The sequence below is a fragment of the Danio rerio genome, chromosome 25 (genome assembly GCF_049306965.1).
Source record: "Danio rerio strain Tuebingen ecotype United States chromosome 25, GRCz12tu, whole genome shotgun sequence".
NCBI lineage: Eukaryota > Metazoa > Chordata > Actinopteri > Cypriniformes > Danionidae > Danio > Danio rerio.
The window spans coordinates 15230001-15249995 of record NC_133200.1 but is presented as its reverse complement, the minus strand read 5'-3'; the positions used below and the strand labels follow the sequence as shown (position 1 = coordinate 15249995).

Genomic DNA, 19995 nt, shown 5'->3' with positions numbered 1-19995 from the left:
AGGCTATTGTTTTTTTTTGTGTTTTTTTTTTTGTTTTTTTGTTTTTTTTTGTTTTTTACAAATAGTGTTGAACTGGTTAGTGTAGAAAGTTACTTTGTTAATCATTAATTTGTGGTTACTGTGGTTTAATAACAAAATCTTTAATTTCTTTGTAATCATACCATGGTTAATTTTTGAAAGGGATGACCACGTAAGTGATACAAACAAGATAAATCCATGGGGTATGTTACTTCTAAGCTTATGTTTACATGATGATGCTGCATTAGAAAAATATAATAATTAATAACTTTAGAAAGTTTTGCATACATACATTTTTCGTGAAAACAATCCCAACTCACAGTGACCCATCACAGGCACACAACATCATGAGGCATTATAATTAGGTTACATTTAGGTCATGATGTCAGGTAGCCAAAATTCAATACTACATACTACTTAGCTCGCATACTGTTTTTAGCGTAATATATAGTATGGAGGTATGCGATTTCGGACGCAGCTATAGTCTATTTCTGGTTAGATTACAAAAAAACACATCCTAACACCAGGCTACAAGCAAGGGCCAAATTTCACACAATCTTGATGACACTGATCCAGCACTTTCTTCGTAAAATTGTTCAAAACTATTTCATTTGATATATTATCAAATGTAGCCTATGACTTTAAATTTCTATTTCTATTCTATTTATTTCTAAAGTTAATCTGGTGTAAGTGATGTGACTATGCTAAACTTAGAACATTAAAATGAGAAAACCTCACCCCTAATATTAGGTTAGATTTAGATCATGACGTCAGGTGACCAAAATTCAATGTCTAGCCAGCATCTAAGGACGTTATTTTAATGTCCAATAACGAGGTAAAATTATGTTGATATTTAGTTGATTTTAGGTTGTGTTAGAAAGTGACCAAAATCCAACATCTGATAGATGTCATAGTGGTAACGTCTACAGGTGTATCTTAAGCAGACGTTGCTATTTGGTTGATTCTAGGTTAATTTTAAGTTGGATGTTGGACATTGACGTTGGCATGTTGAGTTTTAACATCAACCCGATTTTTATTTCCAAACAAAATAAAAACATCCCAATGTTGGGGTATGTCGGGGTAAAACGTCAATATGACGTTGTGTTGATGTCTTGTTCCTGCAGAGATGAAAAATACTATAAACACTCATGAAAAATTAACTCATGCTAATTTAACATGGTTTTATTATATTAAAACCATTGCTACTGACGCACAAATTACAATTGGTATAACTAGTTGTAACAAAAGAATATATTTTGAAAACTGTAGCCATTGACTATCCAAGTATCTTATTTTATTATGTCAATGGATACCAACATTTTTCAAATGTCCTAAAAAAAAAAAAAAGATTTTTGTTCAACAGAAATAAGAAACTCAGGTTTGAAACAACTTCAAAGGTGAATAAATGATGACAATTTTCCTTTAATCATTGGTTTACATATTTAGATGCAACATAAATGTGCTTGAATTTATATTTATTATCTTAGTAAATTTGGAATTAGCCCCATTTTTGCTTTAAATTACTTTAAATTTATCTGTTATTAGAAGGACTAATTGTACTATTTGTATACTGTGGCAGTGGCTTTCCTGAATGCCATAATATCTGTGTGAAACTAAGTGTTACCTCCTGCCTGGCACCATCAATATCCATCCCTAAAACACACCCCGTGAGCAAGCAGATCAATTACGGAAGGTGTTCAACCATAGAAGACACCGGAGACAAGTAGAGTTATGCAGTTTGAATGTGATAGAGATGAAAAGCAAATGTTCTCTCACTTTCCCCTGAAGGACAAGCGAACTTACCATCTTTTAGATGGAGTATTAAAGCCAGTCTTGGAAATCACACTGAATTGCACAGCTTTCAAAGAGCTGGAGTCTCATTTCCACCTGATACTTCGAGTTCATTCATATGAGGAAATAGGATTGTGGCCTGAGCTGCTACATTTTACTGCACTAGACCCTGCAATAATCACTAAAGGTCATGCATGAATCTAGTTTGGTTAAGGCAGGACACTGCAGGCAAAAACACTTTTGTCATGCTTTTTTGCTTGTCATAAAGTTTTTAATCTAATATAAAAAAAATGTTCAAAACAAACTTTAAGTATTTCATTTGTTGCACTTTTATTAGGTTTTTCCTGTGTATTTCAATAACAATATGAATGAAACATTGAATATTGAAATTTTCCGATACTCAATAACAATATACATTTTTAAAGGTGCCATAGAATCTGGATAGCTGAATAATAAAAGTTTACTACATGGTAATTACATACCGTGAGCATCGAACACCATTGTTTTCTCAGTTTCACATAAATCCGATGAGTGTAAAATCCCAGTGAAAAAACAGGCCAATCGGAACTAAACACGGACTTATTAATATGCACGCCCCAGGCTGCTATTGATTGGCCACAACATTTCCAAGCGATATTTCGACAACGTTTTTTTTCCATCTTATCTTCAAGTTTAAATATGCTTTTATTAAACATACTATGTATCTGGAACTCTTATTTTGAAAACTGGAGAAGCAGGATGAAAAAACTGAGCCATGCATCTTATTTTTTTACAGCTCGTCAGAATACATAAACAAATTAAAATCTTATTCAGAGTCCCTCCAATGAGAATGTAGTTGTTTAAATGTATCTTTTGTTGTTTTAACGTGTATATTTGCAGAGTATGCTTGTATTGAGGCAACAAACACATGTAAACTGCTAAATATAAATATTTAATGCATGTTTATGCATTGTGTTATATTACTTAGCTCTTACTGTGCTTTTTTTCTTAAAACAATTGAATACCAATACATTTTTTAAAGCTTGATTTAAGCAGAGGTTAACATGAACATAAACATCTTTTCATATTTAATTAAACAATATCTCATTTGAATGATTAAACATAACATATTAGATTCTTGCAATTCTTAAATGCCATCTGGGGAAGCGTCATGATAACTATTCATTTTTGTGGTTTGTTTTTCTTAAATCAAAGATCTTGAGTTGTTAATACTCCCATGAATATCTTCAGCTTTAACCTGTGAACACCAGATTGCCTGACATACGTCACACTCTAAAACTATAGGAGAAATATTGAAAGAGCTCAAGCGGTAGATTGCTGACTCCTGAGGAATGATGCATGGTTGTCATGGCAACATAATCTGCTTTAAAGGGGACACTGTGGCGATGTCACAGAGCAACAAGGTCATTAATATCCAGGCCTGTTGGATGGGGCTCAATAGCTTGGAAATATTATTTGCTCATAATGCATTTATACCTGTGTGCTGATCTCATTCCTTTTTTTTTTTTGCCGTCTTCTACACAACATTCCATACACAGACCAATATTTACATGCCAATGTGGATTAGGGGTGTAATCATACACTAAACTCATGATATTAAAGTCACAATAAAATATCATTGCTATGTTTAAAGGCAAAAAAAAAAAGGATTTGTTCGGTTTCATTATCATTACAATACTTCTAAGACATACTATAGAGCAGGGGTGGGCAAACTCAGTCCTAGAGGGCTGGTGTCCTGCACAATTTAGCTCCAACTCTAATCAAACACACCAGCCTATAGACTTCTAGTGATCCTGAAGAAACTGATTAGCATGTTGAGGTGTGTTTGATTAGTGTTGGAGCTAAACTATGCAGGACAACAGCCCTCAAGGAACGAGTTTGCCCACCCCTGCTACAGAGCAACAAATGACAAAATGTGCTGATGATTAAAAAGCTCAATTTAGTGTTGACTCGAACAGGGCAATGATAACACCAGAATACAAATAATCATGATTCTGAAGCTGAATTATTAATCATGTTAGTCATATGCTCCTACTTTGTCACTGGCTACATATAAATAGGCCATTTTTAGTGGTAAAATGAGATTTTTGGCATTATCATATGTCCCCTTTGCACTAATAAATTATATCTTCAGTGTTTTATACAAAAGATCCATGCATTACTGTCACTGAAACTCCATAAACTTTCATTTTTCTTGCACTCATGCTGTGAATTCAGGCATTCGTTGGATCTCTTTACAGATAATCCTCGAGCACAACTCCCACCTCTCATGCTAAACTTACTTGATAAGAACAAACCCTCTTAAAAGCTTTGATTAATCGCAGAACTAAAACTAAATGAGATGTAGTGATATAAATCACGTTTTTGCTTTCGCTTTACAGACAGCCAATATATATTTCAGATGATCAAATACACTTCCTGACAAAAGTCTTGTCGCCTATCTAAGTTTTAGGAACAACAAATATTAATTTGACTTCTGGTTGATCATTTGGCATCAGAAGTGGCTTATATGAAAGACAATGTCTCTAGATTACGCTTACTTTACCAAAATATGATCATGCTTTGCATTTTGAATTATTTAATTAGGACAGTAAGGTCAGACTTTGCTTAAACAAAAGTATTGTTACTAAACAGAAATAATGTACAATATGGAATATAAAGTCATGGTGCAGTGGAAAAAGAATTATTTTTGTGTCTGACTCCTATGAGCTTGGAGGACTGCATCCATACATCTCTGCAATGACTCAAATAACTCAAGAATAAAGTCATCTGGAATGGCAAAGAAAGCGTTCTTGCAGGACTCCCAGAGGTAATCAAGAATCTTTGGATTGATCTTCAACTCTTCATCTTACCCCAGACATGCTCAATAATGTTCATGTTTGGTGACTGGGCTGGACAATCCTGGAGCACCTTGACCTTCTTTGCTTTCAGGAACTTTGATGTGGAGGATGAAGTATGAGAAGGAGTGCTATCCTGCTGAAGAATTTGCCCTCTCTTGTGACTTGTAATGTAATGAGCAGCACAAATGTCTTGATTCCTGTTGATGTTGCCATCCACTCTGCAGATCTCTCCCATACTGAATGTAACCCCAAACCATGATTTTTCCTTCACCAAACTTGACTGATTTCTGTGAGAATCTTGTGTTCATGCCGGTTCCAATAGCTCTCCTGAAGTATTTGTGATGATTGGGACGCAGTTCAACAGATGATTCATCAGAAATATCTACCTTCTGCCACTTCAAGTTATTATTTGTTGCTCTTACAACTGGGATTGACGACAAGACTCTTGTCAGGTAGTATACATAAGTTCTATTAGCATGTCAAAATGACTACTCTCAAACCAATGGTAAGATCATTAAAAAATGTACATTTTGTCACCATTTACTCACTCTCGTATTGTTCTTAAACAATTTTTTGGTTGTTGGTTTGGTTTTTGTGTTTTTTTTTACTTATTTATTCTTTCCAATCTCACGTCTCATGTTCACGTCTCAAGAGCAGATGGAAGAGGCAAATGAAAGGAAACGCTCAAAGTAGCAGGAGCTAGTAGAGAAGTGTTGGGAGAGGGGCTTGAAGACCCACTGTGAGCCAGTAGAGATAGGCTGTAGAGGGTTTGCAGGGCGTTCACTCTGTAAAGTCTTCAACCAACTAGCTAATGCTCCGTTTAATCTAATACTTTTTAGTTTTAAAACGCACAAGTTTTGCTACAGTTACGCCATCCGTCCACACTACGCTGGAATTTGAGCTCTGAAAATGGAGCTTTTTGAAAATGCTGAAGAGGCCGGTTTTCATTCTAAAACACTGCTGTTCTGTGTTAGTATGTAATGGGGGAAAACAGACATCTGAAAACAGGCGTGGCTGCAAACATTCAGTATTTGATTGGGGCTTTTTCCAGCCTACACACAGTTCAGTCTTGCATCCTCTCCTTGTAAGTTCAGACTTCGCAAGTTTGATGTGGAAAACAAACTCCTGAGGACACATCAGGTAAAACTTCAAAAAGAACAGTGTACTTTATAACATTATTCACATCACCCTGGATACGTTGTTTCACTTTCTTAGCAATAAAATAAAAACATGATTTAAAGAACTGCCTATTTTCATTTTGATATTAACTTAACAGACACCAAAAATGTTGAGGCGTTGTGTAGCTACATATTTATATGACTGTCATCTTCACTGTACGCATATTTATAACAAAACGGAGCCTATAACTAGGCCCACAAGGAATCTGCGTGCGCGTGAAATTTTTGTCTTTTAGTAGATTTTTTTATCTATGTTATATGAGAGACTTGCTTTGTTTACCAAATAAAGTGAATCTAATTGGATTTGCATTTTAAACATTAAATAAAAGTTTAAAAGATATTATTTTTTATTTGACATGTTAAGGTTTTAGTTATGACACTTCCAAAATAATTCTGCAGAAATCTGCAGATTTTTACCAAAATTCTCTGCAGAAATAGCAAAAACCGCGGATTCTGTCTGGGCCTACCTATAACATCACTGCCTCCTATTGTTTTCATTGAAAATCAGATACATGCCCTGTCTTTTTTTGCTGAATATTAGTTTTAATAATCAATAATGGCCATCATAAAATATGATGTACAGTAAGTTTATACATTATAGAAAATAAAATGCAAGCAATCAGTCAATATGCAGAATCAGTGTAAGAAGTTTCATTAATTAATATATTAACTTATAAATATAAATAGGAAAGTTGTAAAATCTGCATTTGGAACAACATTTTATTCTTTGTTTGACAGACCTTCTGTCTAAGCTTTTTTCATTTATTGCTAATTTTAGGTTAAATATTCCATTCTGTTGTCATCCATACAGAAATTTGTTTTTTCATGAAGTAAAAAACTCTTTTAAAATGTCTCTAACATTGTGAACATTTTTTATTTCACCTTATCACTGAGTTTACTTAGAGATTTACAGTTGATTTACTTGCAAAACTCTATTGCCTGTTTTACATTATGGCTAGTTTTTAAAAGGAGGAGGAGCTACAAAATAAAAAGCTCTGCATTTCAATGCATATTACAAGACCTTTAAGTCAAACATATTGATACTAACACAAAAAAAAAAAAAACACAACGTAATTTTAATTTATAATAGTCATGATTAGGGCCAGACAGTATTTTGTTATAAATCTGCAGATTTATGCAGAATGATTTTGGGAGTATCACAACTAAAACCTTAACATAAGAACTAAAAAGTAATACCATTTTAACTTGTATTTAATGTTTACAAAGCAAATCCAATTAGACTTTATTTGGTAAACAAAGCAAGTCTTCTATATAATATGTCTACTAAAAGCTGTATTGTAAATAAATTATATGAACATTATATGAATAAATTATATAAATATTTTGATATTAGTAAAAAATTATACTGAAATTAATTAAAAAACTAAATAAATATAAATTTACACACATTTACACAAGTAAATAAAAAGAATCAATGATGGGCTAAAAATCTGCAGAAATCTGTGGAATTCTGAGCATGCAGATTTCATGTGGGCCTAGTCATCATCATATTCGTATCTAGAGCATAAAATCAGTGTTTCTGATAAAGACTGACATAGCAGCATGTACTGTTCATGCATATCTGTGACAAGTTCAGCAATGTGTCTCTCTCTGTACGGCTGTCACTCAAGCTCCTGCAGCAGGAAGTAGCTTGCACTGCATTGCCATGGGCTCTCTGTCTCCATGGCAACCGTCTCTGAGTGAGGGGTGTGTCAGCTGGTAGGAGTATGGCAGCCGGATGCAGGGGGATCTGTTTTTTTTTTTTTTTCAGGTCTTTTTAGCGTGCTGTGCTCAAGTTCATAGTACAGTGTAGATTATGTAATTGTATAGAACTGTCTGCCTCACAAGTGCCTGGGTGAAACTTGTTCAGACTTGTCCTGTGCACTTTAACGGAGCTTTTCTCACATTGTTTATTTCTTTAAAGTTCGTCCTTTCTCTTTATGTGGTATTTCTGTGTTAATAACTCAGTAAGTAACCATGTTCCTTATTTTTGTAGATTTGTTTGATAGAGTGTCATTGTGCATTTTGGTTTAAATCGCCTCAGGAAAATGTTAAATGTGTAAACATAATAGCTAAAATGCGCCCCGCTAAACAACTCATTGGGTTGTTAGTAATCTAATGATTATTTGTTATCATCAACGCGTTGCTTGCCATGTGTTGTTGATGTTAGATTGTATTCAGTTTGATTTTGTTATGTCACTGTATGAAAATATAACAATTTGGAATGTTTATATTTATCGGCTATAGTTTATCGGTTATCTGCCTCATAAGAGTTATCGGTTATCGATATCGGCCAAAAAACCCATATTGGTGCATCCCTATAGAAGATTTAAACATTCGAAACAATGCAGTTCTCACTTCTGCATAAATAGATCAACACTTTTTTAAACATCACCTCATACTTCACTTTCTTGTCAAATCTTCTGAATAATCAAATACTCTGTAGTAGGGGTGTAACGATTTATCGTTGTATGATTTATTGCGATGCAAAATAATATGCCTCGTGGCGTTATGACGATTTTATTACGATATGACGTCCGTTTTCTCTTATTAGTTGAGCTGTTTGCACGTGAGCTAGGTTCCACCAGCTGTCGCACGTGAGTTCAGATTGCAGCAGCAGTAATGTTAGCAGACCAAGATGAGTGGAGCTGAAATAGAGGATGGCCTATCCTCTCAAAATCAGACGTCTGGCAACATTTCGGTTGTACAGTCATTGCTTTAGACTCGTCCGCTTTTTGACACGCATACTGGTTCAAACATAGCCTAAGTTTTAAAGTCTTCACAGTGATTTACAGACTTTGCACAGCGACATGGATACCTCCTAATGGTGTTAAAAGAGTCACATACTGTATTTATAAGCTACAATTCACCCTAAAATATCATTCTGTCTTCATATAATGATGTATTGGTGGCCACAAAATCACACATGACGTGAGCTGACCGTGAGCTGTTATCACAGAGGGCAGACTATGACACGCGCACGTCTGCTTCAGTGAACAGAACCTGCAGGTTGTGACTAACAGGTAATAAAGTAGTAAACAACATTCAGTTTGTGGAACAGAGTGATCGTTCAGGAGCCGTGTGGGAAGTATGAACAGCACTTAGAAGTGGAAATGAAACCGAAAGCGTGCACATTATTTAAATAATCATATCGCGTTTTAGAGTTATGATTACGACGAGCATTAACTCTTTTGAGTACAGAGGTACACAAAAATGCACGTCAACATGATACACTTGATAGCGCCGACATCAGCGACGCCGAAGAAAAAGTAAACCTGCCTAAACTGCTGAAAAGAGCCACGACTGTCCTGTGTAATGAAAAGACGACCACCCTGTCACTCATCATGCCCAACATGAAGACAGCCATCCATAAAAACCTCTCAGACAGATACACATAAGTTCAGGATTATCTTATAGAACTGCTGATTACCTGGAAATGTAGATTTTTTTTTTTTTTGCACACACAAAAAACGCAAGTGACCAAGCAAAGCCTTAAGCTCTTACTGTTAAATTCAATTGAATTGAATCATTTCAATAATATTTTATAAAAAGTTTTTTAATTGTTTTATTTTCCAGAGACCGCCTGTTTAATTTACTTTCTTAAAGAAGGTTCAGTTTAATAAGTTAAAACAAAAGAAATACATACAAAATAGTTTACTTGGTAATTAAATTTTTTAAAAATAAAATTTGCATTTTAGTTTAATTTTCATCTTTTATTCCAAATATCGTGATACATATCGAATCGTGAACATTATATCGTGATATACATTGTATTGTGAGCTGAGTGTATCGTTACACCCCTACTCTGTAGTATCTGACATGTCCCCCCCATTCAAGATGCTTCACATTAGCTTTTCATTTGATGCACATGAGCGCAACCACTAACACTGGCAGAGCTGTGATAAAAACGCTAATGGAGGAGCTACCCTGCCCTGTCCTGCCCTGTCTTCATATTTCGGTAGAGATTACGTCAAGCATCTAATAAAAAATGCACTTCATGAGACCTTTAAATGTAAATCACATTACATTGTATTAATATATTAATCTTTTTAATTAACAGCACAATTTATAACTGGCTGCTTTATTTTTTTAAATGCCACCAAAGAGTCTGCATCACGCTTGAGTGTTGCTTACATAACCGGCCATTTAAAGAGTTTTCACACTCTTCAAACCTTTTCTCCCCTGTGAAAAACAATGTGTTTGTGTGTTGCTTTGTGTTAAATGACAGCGAAGCGGCAAAGTTTCGGGAATTGGTAGTTGGTGTGAATGGAATGCGCAGGTAAACGGATGAATCACGCTGCACTTTGATACGATGACAAATCATAATTATTAATTATCCAGAATGAAGCATCACATGAATAATTAATTAATAATGTTTTCCATTAATCCAGCAAATGATGTCTCTTAACAAGTACATTTTTAAGATTCTGTCACTAAACTGACCAGTTTTTTTTATAATTCAGTAAATCTATAAACCGTATTATCAAATCTAAGAAAAAGTAGGTCATCATTAGGCCCAGATGGAACGTGTGATTGGTTCAGAAACACATTTTTTTGCAACAAATTTGTTTCAAAAGATTAATTGTAAATATGTGCCTACATTTCTGCATTACTGTTAACCTAAAACAAACTGACAGCGCTAGGAAAAGCAAACAAGAGATAAAAATCTATTTGCCCAAGCAACTGTTCTGTTTTACCTTGCTTTTACATTAAATTTAAGTCAATTCATCTTAATTTCTATAGCACTTTTACACTTTTTTTAGCACTTTTAGTGTCAAGGCTGCTTAGCATAGAAGTTCTAATAAATTGAAAACTGCTTTAGTAGTTTAGGGTTTAAGTTTAGTTTAGTTCAGTGTAGTTTAAATTTCAGTGCTGAAAGTCCAAACACTGAAGAGCAAATCCATTGATGACAAGTCCCAAACTAAGCAAGCCAGTGGTGAGAGCGTAAAGGAACAAGCTTCACCAGTTGACGAAAGTGAAGGAAAATAGAAAAAAGAAAAACATTTGACCCAAACTACAACTCATAACTGAGCTCTAGTGCAATACTGTACCAGGTAAACGACCCAGAAAACTACTAGCTATGTTATGTAAACAAATTTGTTTACAAATCATACATTATGATTAATTTGAGACAAGTTTGAGGTCCAACTGAAATTACATTATAGTAAGTTTGAGGTCTTACGATACAGCAGTATTATTGCCAAAAAGGGCCTTTATTCATAGATAATCTAGCAATTTGTGTCCAAAAGTACAAATTATGTTTTTTGTACTGTCTCTAGTTTAAATTCACCTAAAATATGCAGTAAAATATATGCATTGTATATGTAAGTAAATATTGTATATGAAATGTATGTAAAAAGTACTTTTTTTTTACAGAAATGTAGTCACATGTTTTTCACACAATTTTATTGTTGTGTGACATATTTAAATAGGGAACATATTTTCTAATTATTTAATAAACAAATAGCTGACATTTTTATTGAAGTGAATTGAGGATTCCAAGTTGGCCTGATGATTAAATTAGTTTTCGCTAAAGCAAAATATCAAAAAATTGTATATACAGTACAGAAAATGAACAAAAACTCTCAAACCCAGGCTCATTCTGAAAACGTAGCCCTATATACATTTCTAGAGACCACCAAATTTGTCTCAGGAGGTATAATTTTTTGCAGTTTTTGTTTTTCGCGATTCTACCAGAGGCCGCTATGTTTGCTTTTTGAGATCTCAAATTTCTCTCGCAAGTGCATGCATTTATGCATGCTTTTCTCATATAAATCCACCGGAGGCCACTGTCGACTGACTGACCAACCGACCAATAAACCAAACCCCATCATCACGGTCAACTCACGCTCTGTGTCTCAAGTCCGACGACGCACATGTCGAGCTAACAGACAAACTGGTAACAGCAGGAAAGCCACCCATACGCAAGTAAGCGGTCAGCTGCTAGCGTGAAACGGTTCGGCGTCATACCACCCGGTAGTGTTTGTTTTAAAGACAAAATGCAGCCATACGTAGCTCTGGCTACATAATTTGTGATCTCCAGGAATGTATATAGGGCTACGTTTTCAGAATGAGCCTATATTACAAACACCACATACTAAAATTAGAAAAAAGTTTGATCGTACCTTGATGCATCAAAACTGTCATAAGATCCCACAGTGTAGTGTCGAAAGAGCTTCCTTCTCTCTGAACGGTCCGCTCTGGCATCTGTGAAGACATGTTTACAGATATTTAATTCAGATCATCACCCTGATTGTGTAAAATTGCAGTGTTGCAAGGCCTACATAATATGTGCTTATTACAAAGTGCTATAATATTCTTTTTTTACTGATTATTCACACACATAAGCCAAAGTTTCAACCGCAACTCTGGTGTGTTAAAGTACAAACTCACAAACTTTGACAGCTTCAGCATCATTATCATCACTTTCACGCTGAATATAAAATGCGCAAATGGAATAAAAATAAGCACTGGAATTTTAGAGAGGTACAGCAGATGTGATAAAGTGAGAATGTTATAAAGCTTTGGTTACATAATTACATAAAAAACTCTGTCTAGTCACAAAATGGTCTTACTGTGTGCCATATGTCATACAGTCCCAGGTGCCATTTTTTAAACATATTTAATCATTTAGCCAACACGATACTGACTGTGCTCTGGAAAATAAAGAAGTAAATAACTAAATGTGCTTACAGTTTCACCAACCGGTACCTCGGCATGCAGATTTGTCACTAAAAATCAATACCAGCATGACGCGCGCACAAAATTAATTTAAAAAACAATCACATTCTTGAACACACGCCAGTAAATCTTCAAAACAGTACATGTAAAACTATACCACCTTCCTCATGTAATTGCAACCAATAAAAATCCCTTTGGAAGACAGGGACCGTTTGGCCCATAATGGAGCCAAACTAGACTAGTCCTCTGAGAGAGCTAAGCAAGGCCAAATATTGACTGCGTTTTATGGAGGGAGCCAGGAGATGAGCCAACAAAGCAAATGAAGAGACTTTTTTATGTCACAGAGATTCATCGTCTATGTGGCTCCGCTTTTCTGAAGTGTTCAGTTGAGGATGCTCCTATAGACCATTTCAATGTGGTCATGTTATTGGCCCATGAACATTTCCTGCTTGTTATCAAACTACTTCATAACTGTAAGAGGTAATTCAATCATAACTTAATGTTAAATCAGAAATCATAACATTATTTATCAATATGTGGCTTTTTTTGTATTCTCAGAAGCTATCGAAAAAAAAAATATGTAAAACAGGAAATACATTGGGACTTACTTTGTTTACATCCCTCAAAATGATCTATAGCAGTGGTTCTCATACTTTTTTCACCAAGTACCACCTTAGAAAAAATTGTCTCTCCAAGTACCACCATAATGACCAGTATTGAAATACAGTAGCGTAGAAGGCCTAATTAGGCAGCTAAAGCTCTGCACTGTTAAAAAAGGAGGCAGATTAATTTCTATTATTATGAATATTTATTATTGTCAGCAATTTTAAACATAATAAATGGCTTGAACATTAACACAGCTCTGTGCTTACAGGTAAAAAATAAATAATGTTTAAATTAAAATGTGCTTCTAAAAGTAAATTAGACATGTTCTAAAAAGGTAAAAAGAAAACTGCTGTACTTAAATGTACAGTATTAACATATAGTAGCTTATTCATAAAAACCTGGAAATGTTCCTTGGACCTCATAAATATAAGTTATTTGTGATCATATTCATATATAAAATGTTTTTGAAAATTTTTTTAAATAGATGTAGATTTAGGAATTATTTGTATATATATGAAATTAAAATTTTATTCTTGACGGACGAATGTTTCGGAGGCAGTGTCAATGCGATTCACACAGCATGAGGTCGAATTTATATTTTAACGTGGAAAAATACGGACGAAACTTTCGGATTCAGTGTGCAGTAACTTTTACTGTGAATAAGCATAAACTCACACTCTTTTGAGAAATAAAGGCGGAAGCCAACAAACGTACAATAACTTTAATCATAAAGCAAATACGGAAATAAGTTTTGATCGGAAGTTCCCCTCCCCCCATGGGAACCGACTTAGTTAAGCAAATGTGCCAAAGGCCTTCATCTGCTCCCAAAACTCTTGGTCCTGCCCACACTCAAGCCAACCAATAACAGATCTGAGTCATTGCAATGTGTAGTTACAAGTATTGAGAGGTGCGCGACACAATCTCACTGCAATTTGTAACTTTTTGATGTAGTGGCTAATTCGTATAAATTTGTACAATCTCATTCGTAGAATTTAGTATGATTTGCTCATCCCCCAATAATGGTTGATGGGGTGAGGTTGGGTGCCACGCCACCTTTTTAAAATTGTACATTCTTACGAACTCTTATGAATTAGCCACTAAACTGACAAAACGTAAAATAGTTTTGTTTCCTCATCAGATCAGGCTGTTTAAACCTGGTTTTAAGAATCATTATTGACAATTCGTGACGACAAATTAAACGCGGTCTTAAACTATTGGCTGCTTATTTTCCAAGTGTAAATGCTTCTATAGTCAACATGTGCTCTAACTCAAATTGGTTTTACATTAAACATAGACCCTGTTTACACCTGTTTTAAAGACGTGCTATTTATAATACGATTATTTTTTTTTTTTTTTTTTTTTTTTTTTTTTTTTATTAGAATATGCAAAAATCATACAAATACAAGAAAACGTCAACAAATAACAAATACAAAGCAACGAAACAAAAACAAAACAAAAACAACAACAATATAGTCATGTACTGGTATGTGCGTGAGTGTGTGTGTGTGTGAGTGTGTGTATGCATGTAAAGGTAACTTGGTGGACAGGTCAGAGTACATACATAAGGAACAATAACAGTCAATAAATGAAGCAAGTGTCACAGATATAGATAAAACATATAGAAAGAAACCAGTCAGAGGTAGGGAGTAACAACAATGCTTATTAATGTATGATAGTAAAAATTAGAGTAAAAAGAAAGAAAGGACAACAGTAATAACTGACAACAATAATAATAAATCACAAGTGCTACACAAACTACTACTACAAAAAGTTACTTATATTACAACTACTACTGCTTCTACTACAGCCACAACCACGACTACTACTACTACTACTACAATGTCTACTAATACTGATACTACTACAACGACTACCACTACTGATACTACTATAGCGTTTGCTACAACTAATACAACGTCTACTGCTACTACTACTACTACTACTACTACTACTATAATCACTTCTACTACATCTACATCAACAACATCTACTACTGATATTACTACACCAACAACGACTACTACTACTACTGTAACAACCACACCATTACTACTTCTGCTACTACTTACATGAACTACTACTTCAAAAATCTCCGTAACAATTACTCAATAACAATCGATACTATTACACTGTCTACTACTTCAACTACAACTACTACTACTACTACTACTACAACAACTGCAACCTTAATAATGATAATGGTATAAATACTTGTAATAATGATAATGGAAAGATAACAGGACAAGTCAGAACAGTAATAATAATAATAATAATGATTTCAAAAAATAAAAGTAATACCATTTATGACAAAGGTGTCGAGGAGAGGGGAGGATGGGAAAATCAGGGAGAGGACAAGTAATAATAATAATAAATAATAATAATAATAATAATAACAAATAATAATAGTAGTAAGTAGTAAGTTTGAAGGGGAGATAGAGGAAAAGAGAAAATAAACTAATGATAATAAACAAAAATTAATAAAATACTTATAATAAAAATAAATAAATAAAATAAAAAATAAAAACAGAAAAGGAAGGGGAGGAGTAGAAGAAAAAAGAAACAATAAGAGAGAAGAAAAATAAAGTTCAGCAAACAAAGCAACAAGAATCAGCCAAAAAAAAAAAAAAAAAAAAAAAAAAAAAAAAAAGAATAATAATAATAATAATAATAAAAACTGAATAAATAAAAAAGAAAACACTATATCAATGCTAATTATGAATTATACAATTTTTACATGGAAGAATAATATTAAAGATATGTATGATAGATTATTACTGTAATTTGATAACTATAATATACTCATGCTGGTAATAATACTAATAATAATGATAATAATAAAAATAACAACGGCTGTAACAATAAATTGAGGAGGTTGTAGTTGTGTGATGGGCATTGAGGTATATAGTGTTTGTCAGTTGCTTTGTGATGCATTAAAAAAAGTGTAACGTGTGGCATGGATCAGTCCAGTGCAGTGCCCAGACTGCCATGCCTACGTTACACTTTACCCTGTGAATTTAGTACATGTAAGTAGATTTTTTTTCTTTCCTTTTTTTTTTTTTTTTTTTTTTTCCTTTCCCTTTTTTTATCTGTTGTTGGTCAGGAGAGGCACTGGCATATAAATAATAATAATAATAATAATAATAATTTATGTATAGTAATAATAATAATAATAATAATAATAATAATAAATAGAAAACAAATATTATATATAATAATAATAAAATGAATAAATAACATTGATAGGGACAGGAAAGGGGAACAAATAGAACAAAAGGGAAAGTAAAAAAGTATATAAAGACCGAATTATGATTCTTTTATTTTATTTGTTTACATTATACTTTTTTTCCAATTGATTTATTTATTTTAAATTAGATTAAATATTAGATTTTTTTTTTTTTTTCCTCATCTCTACCTGACCCCCTCTCTCCCCTCCCCTCTTGTTTATGTACTGATGAAGGTGTTGTTAGGGAATGGCTTCAGGCAAAGAGGATCTTCAATGGAGATGTATTCTGTTAACAAGTTTTTCCAGTATGAGATGTGAATGGTATTTCTTGATTTCCAGTTCATGAGGATAGTTTTCTTTGCGATAGTTAGAGCCACCAGCAGAAACTGACCATTTGTATTATTTATATTGATTGTGGATATGTCACCTAATATGCAGAGGGAGGGACACAGTGGGATGTGACAACCCATTAAGTTGGAGAGTGAGTCAGTAACCTTTACCCAAAATGATTTAATTGAGGTGCAATGCCATAAGGCATGAAGATATGTGTCTGGAGTGTTTTGTGTGCAATGTGAACATATTTCTGACGTGAAACCCATTTTAAATAATTTCTGCCCAGTTAAATGTGATCTGTGAAGTACTTTGTACTTTATAAGTTGTAAGTTAGCATTTTTAGTCATGGAAAATGTGTTTTTGCAAATTTGAGTCCAGAATGCAGCATTGGGATTAATAGATAAATCTGTTTGCCATTTAGTGGTTGGTAGAACTAATGCATTGTCTGATTTTGATATCATTTTGTATATTTGGGAGAGCAATTTTTTGGAGGGCGATATATTAATAAACTCTGAGATTTGAGGTGGAAGGTCTAGATTGATTGATTGGTTAGGTAATTTTGACTTAATTGATGATTTGATTTGTAAATATTCCAAAAAGCAATTACTCCCAATGCTGTATGTCTGGGCTATATGGGGAAATGGTGCCAGATTATTATTAATAAAGATATGTTGAAGTTGTGTGATAATACGATTATTGAATGATGCTAAATACAGGTGTAAACAGAGTCTAAAAGGTTTAAGTCCTCCACTTTTGGCCACTTTCAGAGGTAATCATAAATGCATTTGATTGGGTTCCTTTTGTAGTGTAAACGCTGATGTGGTTAAATGTGTTTGAACAGGCAACACGGTGACAGAGTATGGGATATGTTGTCAGAAAGCACAATCAAACAAGGTACTTAAACTTTACTGCATTGTACACTATCTGACAAAGCTCTTGTCACCTATTCAAGTTTTAATGAATCTTTGGATCCATCTTCAATACTTTCTCCTACATTCTAACCCAGACATGCTCAATAATGTTCATATCTGGTGACTGGTCTGGCCAATCCTGGAGTACCATCTTTGTTTTCAGGAACTTGCCCTCTCCTGTGGTTTGTAATGTATGGGGCAGCACAAATGCCTTGATATCTCAGGCTGTTAATGTTGCCATCCACTCTGCAGATCTCTCGCAAACTGAATGTAACCCCAAACCATGACTTTTCCTTCACCAAACTTGACTGATTTCTATGTGAATCTTGGATCCATGCACGTTCCAATAGGTCTTTTGCAGTATTTGTGATGATTGGGATTTAGTTCAACAGATGATTCATCGGACAAATCTACTTTGTGGCACTTTTCCAAATCATCAACTAGTCAAGTTATTATTTGTTGTTCTTACAACTGGGATTGACGACAAGACTTTTGTCAGGTAGTGTATAATTCATATGATTACAATCAAACTAGCAGCCTTTATTTTCTCTTGCTTTCCTGCTCATAAGCCACGTAATATTTTTGGTTCATTCAATAGTACTCATGCATCACTCTGAGTGCTCCTGTAAAAGTCTCATGGAATGGCACAAAATATTGTGCTCATGAGGCGCATTTGAACAAATGTTAATACCAGGTATAAATAGCAATGACCATGTGCGAGCATACAACCAGGTGGAAACAAGGCCTAAAGCAACCAACAAAAGTGCACTAATAAAGACAGACTTTAAAAGTAGCACAACTGCTGTTAATATTTATCCATTAATGAGTTAGTTCTGCAGGCTGCAGCTTCTGAAAACTGCACCATTTGTATTGTCCTCTGCAGTTCTGTTGATACACGATGATATCAGTAGTCAGGAGGCTGCGTGGGATTCAACACTTTCCCCTTCCAACCTACTCACTGGTTAGCTGTTAAAGTTACAGACGCTCAATTCTTTGTTGAGCTGAAACGGTTTGATGTTCAAACAAAAGGAGGTTTAGATTCAGCGCAATTCTGCAGAGACATCCGCTCTGTCCTGTGACTGCTAATGTAAGATGTCCTCCCCATCTGTCAGTGCTTTCCAATATGTAAAAAGGCGGATTAATGAATATTTTGAGTTAATCAAGACACTGTGTACATATAACCGATAAAATGAGGATTACTTCAGAAGAGAAAAGCTACATAAGCAAGTGTTTGTGCACTCAACAACTTTTAGACAAACACAAATAGATGAGGATCCCATCAAACTGAATCATTTGAGTGTGCAAATGAATCATCACACTCTAAGCCTTGACATTACCATTTATAGATGTGTTCTGTCAGGTTGTGCATTATCCAGCAATACCTGCTTTTGCATGCACAAAACCGAGCAGACGCATTTAATATCAAGAGATATGGAGGTTGTAATTAATTGGACGAATAAAATAGCCACCGTGTTAAGTGCCATCTCTTTCTCCTTCTTGCATCTTAATTGAACACCCTGTCAGTTTTATGTAGCAGCTGCGTTGTCTTTCCAATAAAAAGCATTCGGAGCCACACGTACTTGAGACAAGCGTTGTTCCTCTGTGGACAGTGCGAGGAGGGAAAAAAAAGTCTATTTGACATGAGGGCGAGAAGTGATGACAGTTGTTACAACACCGGATTTCAAATCACCAGGGGTAAAGTAGTTGTGATAAAATTCAAGAGAGTAAATGGGACGCAAAAAACTTTGAACGCACCGTCAGAGCGCTCAGCAGGAAAAAAAGCAATACGTATAACATCCTGCAAGTCACAGAAGTTTGAGCAGAACTTGAACGCACTCATAGTTTGAGGAAACAGCTCTTTTACTTGATTAGGAGAGTCATTTTGTGACAATCTGCAAGCAACATAAGCTGTTCAAGGCCTGAATTGAATGTATAACCAAATAAAGAGAGCTATTTTAGGACTTGAAGCATGCATGCAAATACTCCCAACCTCACAAAAGCATGAAAACTCGCAACTGCAGTTTCCAATTTTCACACAATTGTCCACATTTCCAAAGCAAAACATGCCAATATTATTATTATATGCACAAAATTGGAAATTCTCCAAATCCTCAGATCAACATACCTCCGAAATGAACCTTCTTCCTGGCTCTAATAGTCTCGTCCATTGGTCCCCTTTAGGTTAACCCCTGAGTCAATCCTGAGAAACACTCAATTCTCCTCGCCTGAGGGGGGATTGCCACTTTTTTTTGATCCCTCGGGCCCTGCCGCCTAACTTCCCATCTCCAAAAACTCTTGCGTCTCCTCGAGCGCTCAGGTGAGAGCTGACCGTCAGCACCACACACATGGAGAAGAGAACCGTGGCATTGGAAAAGATGGTATGTAAGCTCTGTTCTCAGTCCGTGAGAGCGAGA

At 34.7% G+C, this 19995-nt stretch overlaps 1 protein-coding gene across 3 annotated transcripts in view; it reads right to left on the bottom strand.

The window, feature by feature from the left end:
• The window catches only part of shank2b (SH3 and multiple ankyrin repeat domains 2b), a 237950-nt gene that overhangs the window by 59097 nt on the left and 158858 nt on the right, over window positions 1–19995 (bottom strand). For all 3 annotated transcript variants that reach the window (XR_012399921.1, XM_017354089.4, NM_001128347.1), the window contains one exon: window positions 11953–12034. Coding sequence is in view for 2 of the 3 variants with exons in the window: in XM_017354089.4 (XP_017209578.1) it covers window positions 11953–12034 (82 nt within the window). In the remaining variant the exon portion in view is untranslated. The remainder of the gene's footprint in view (window positions 1–11952; window positions 12035–19995) is intronic.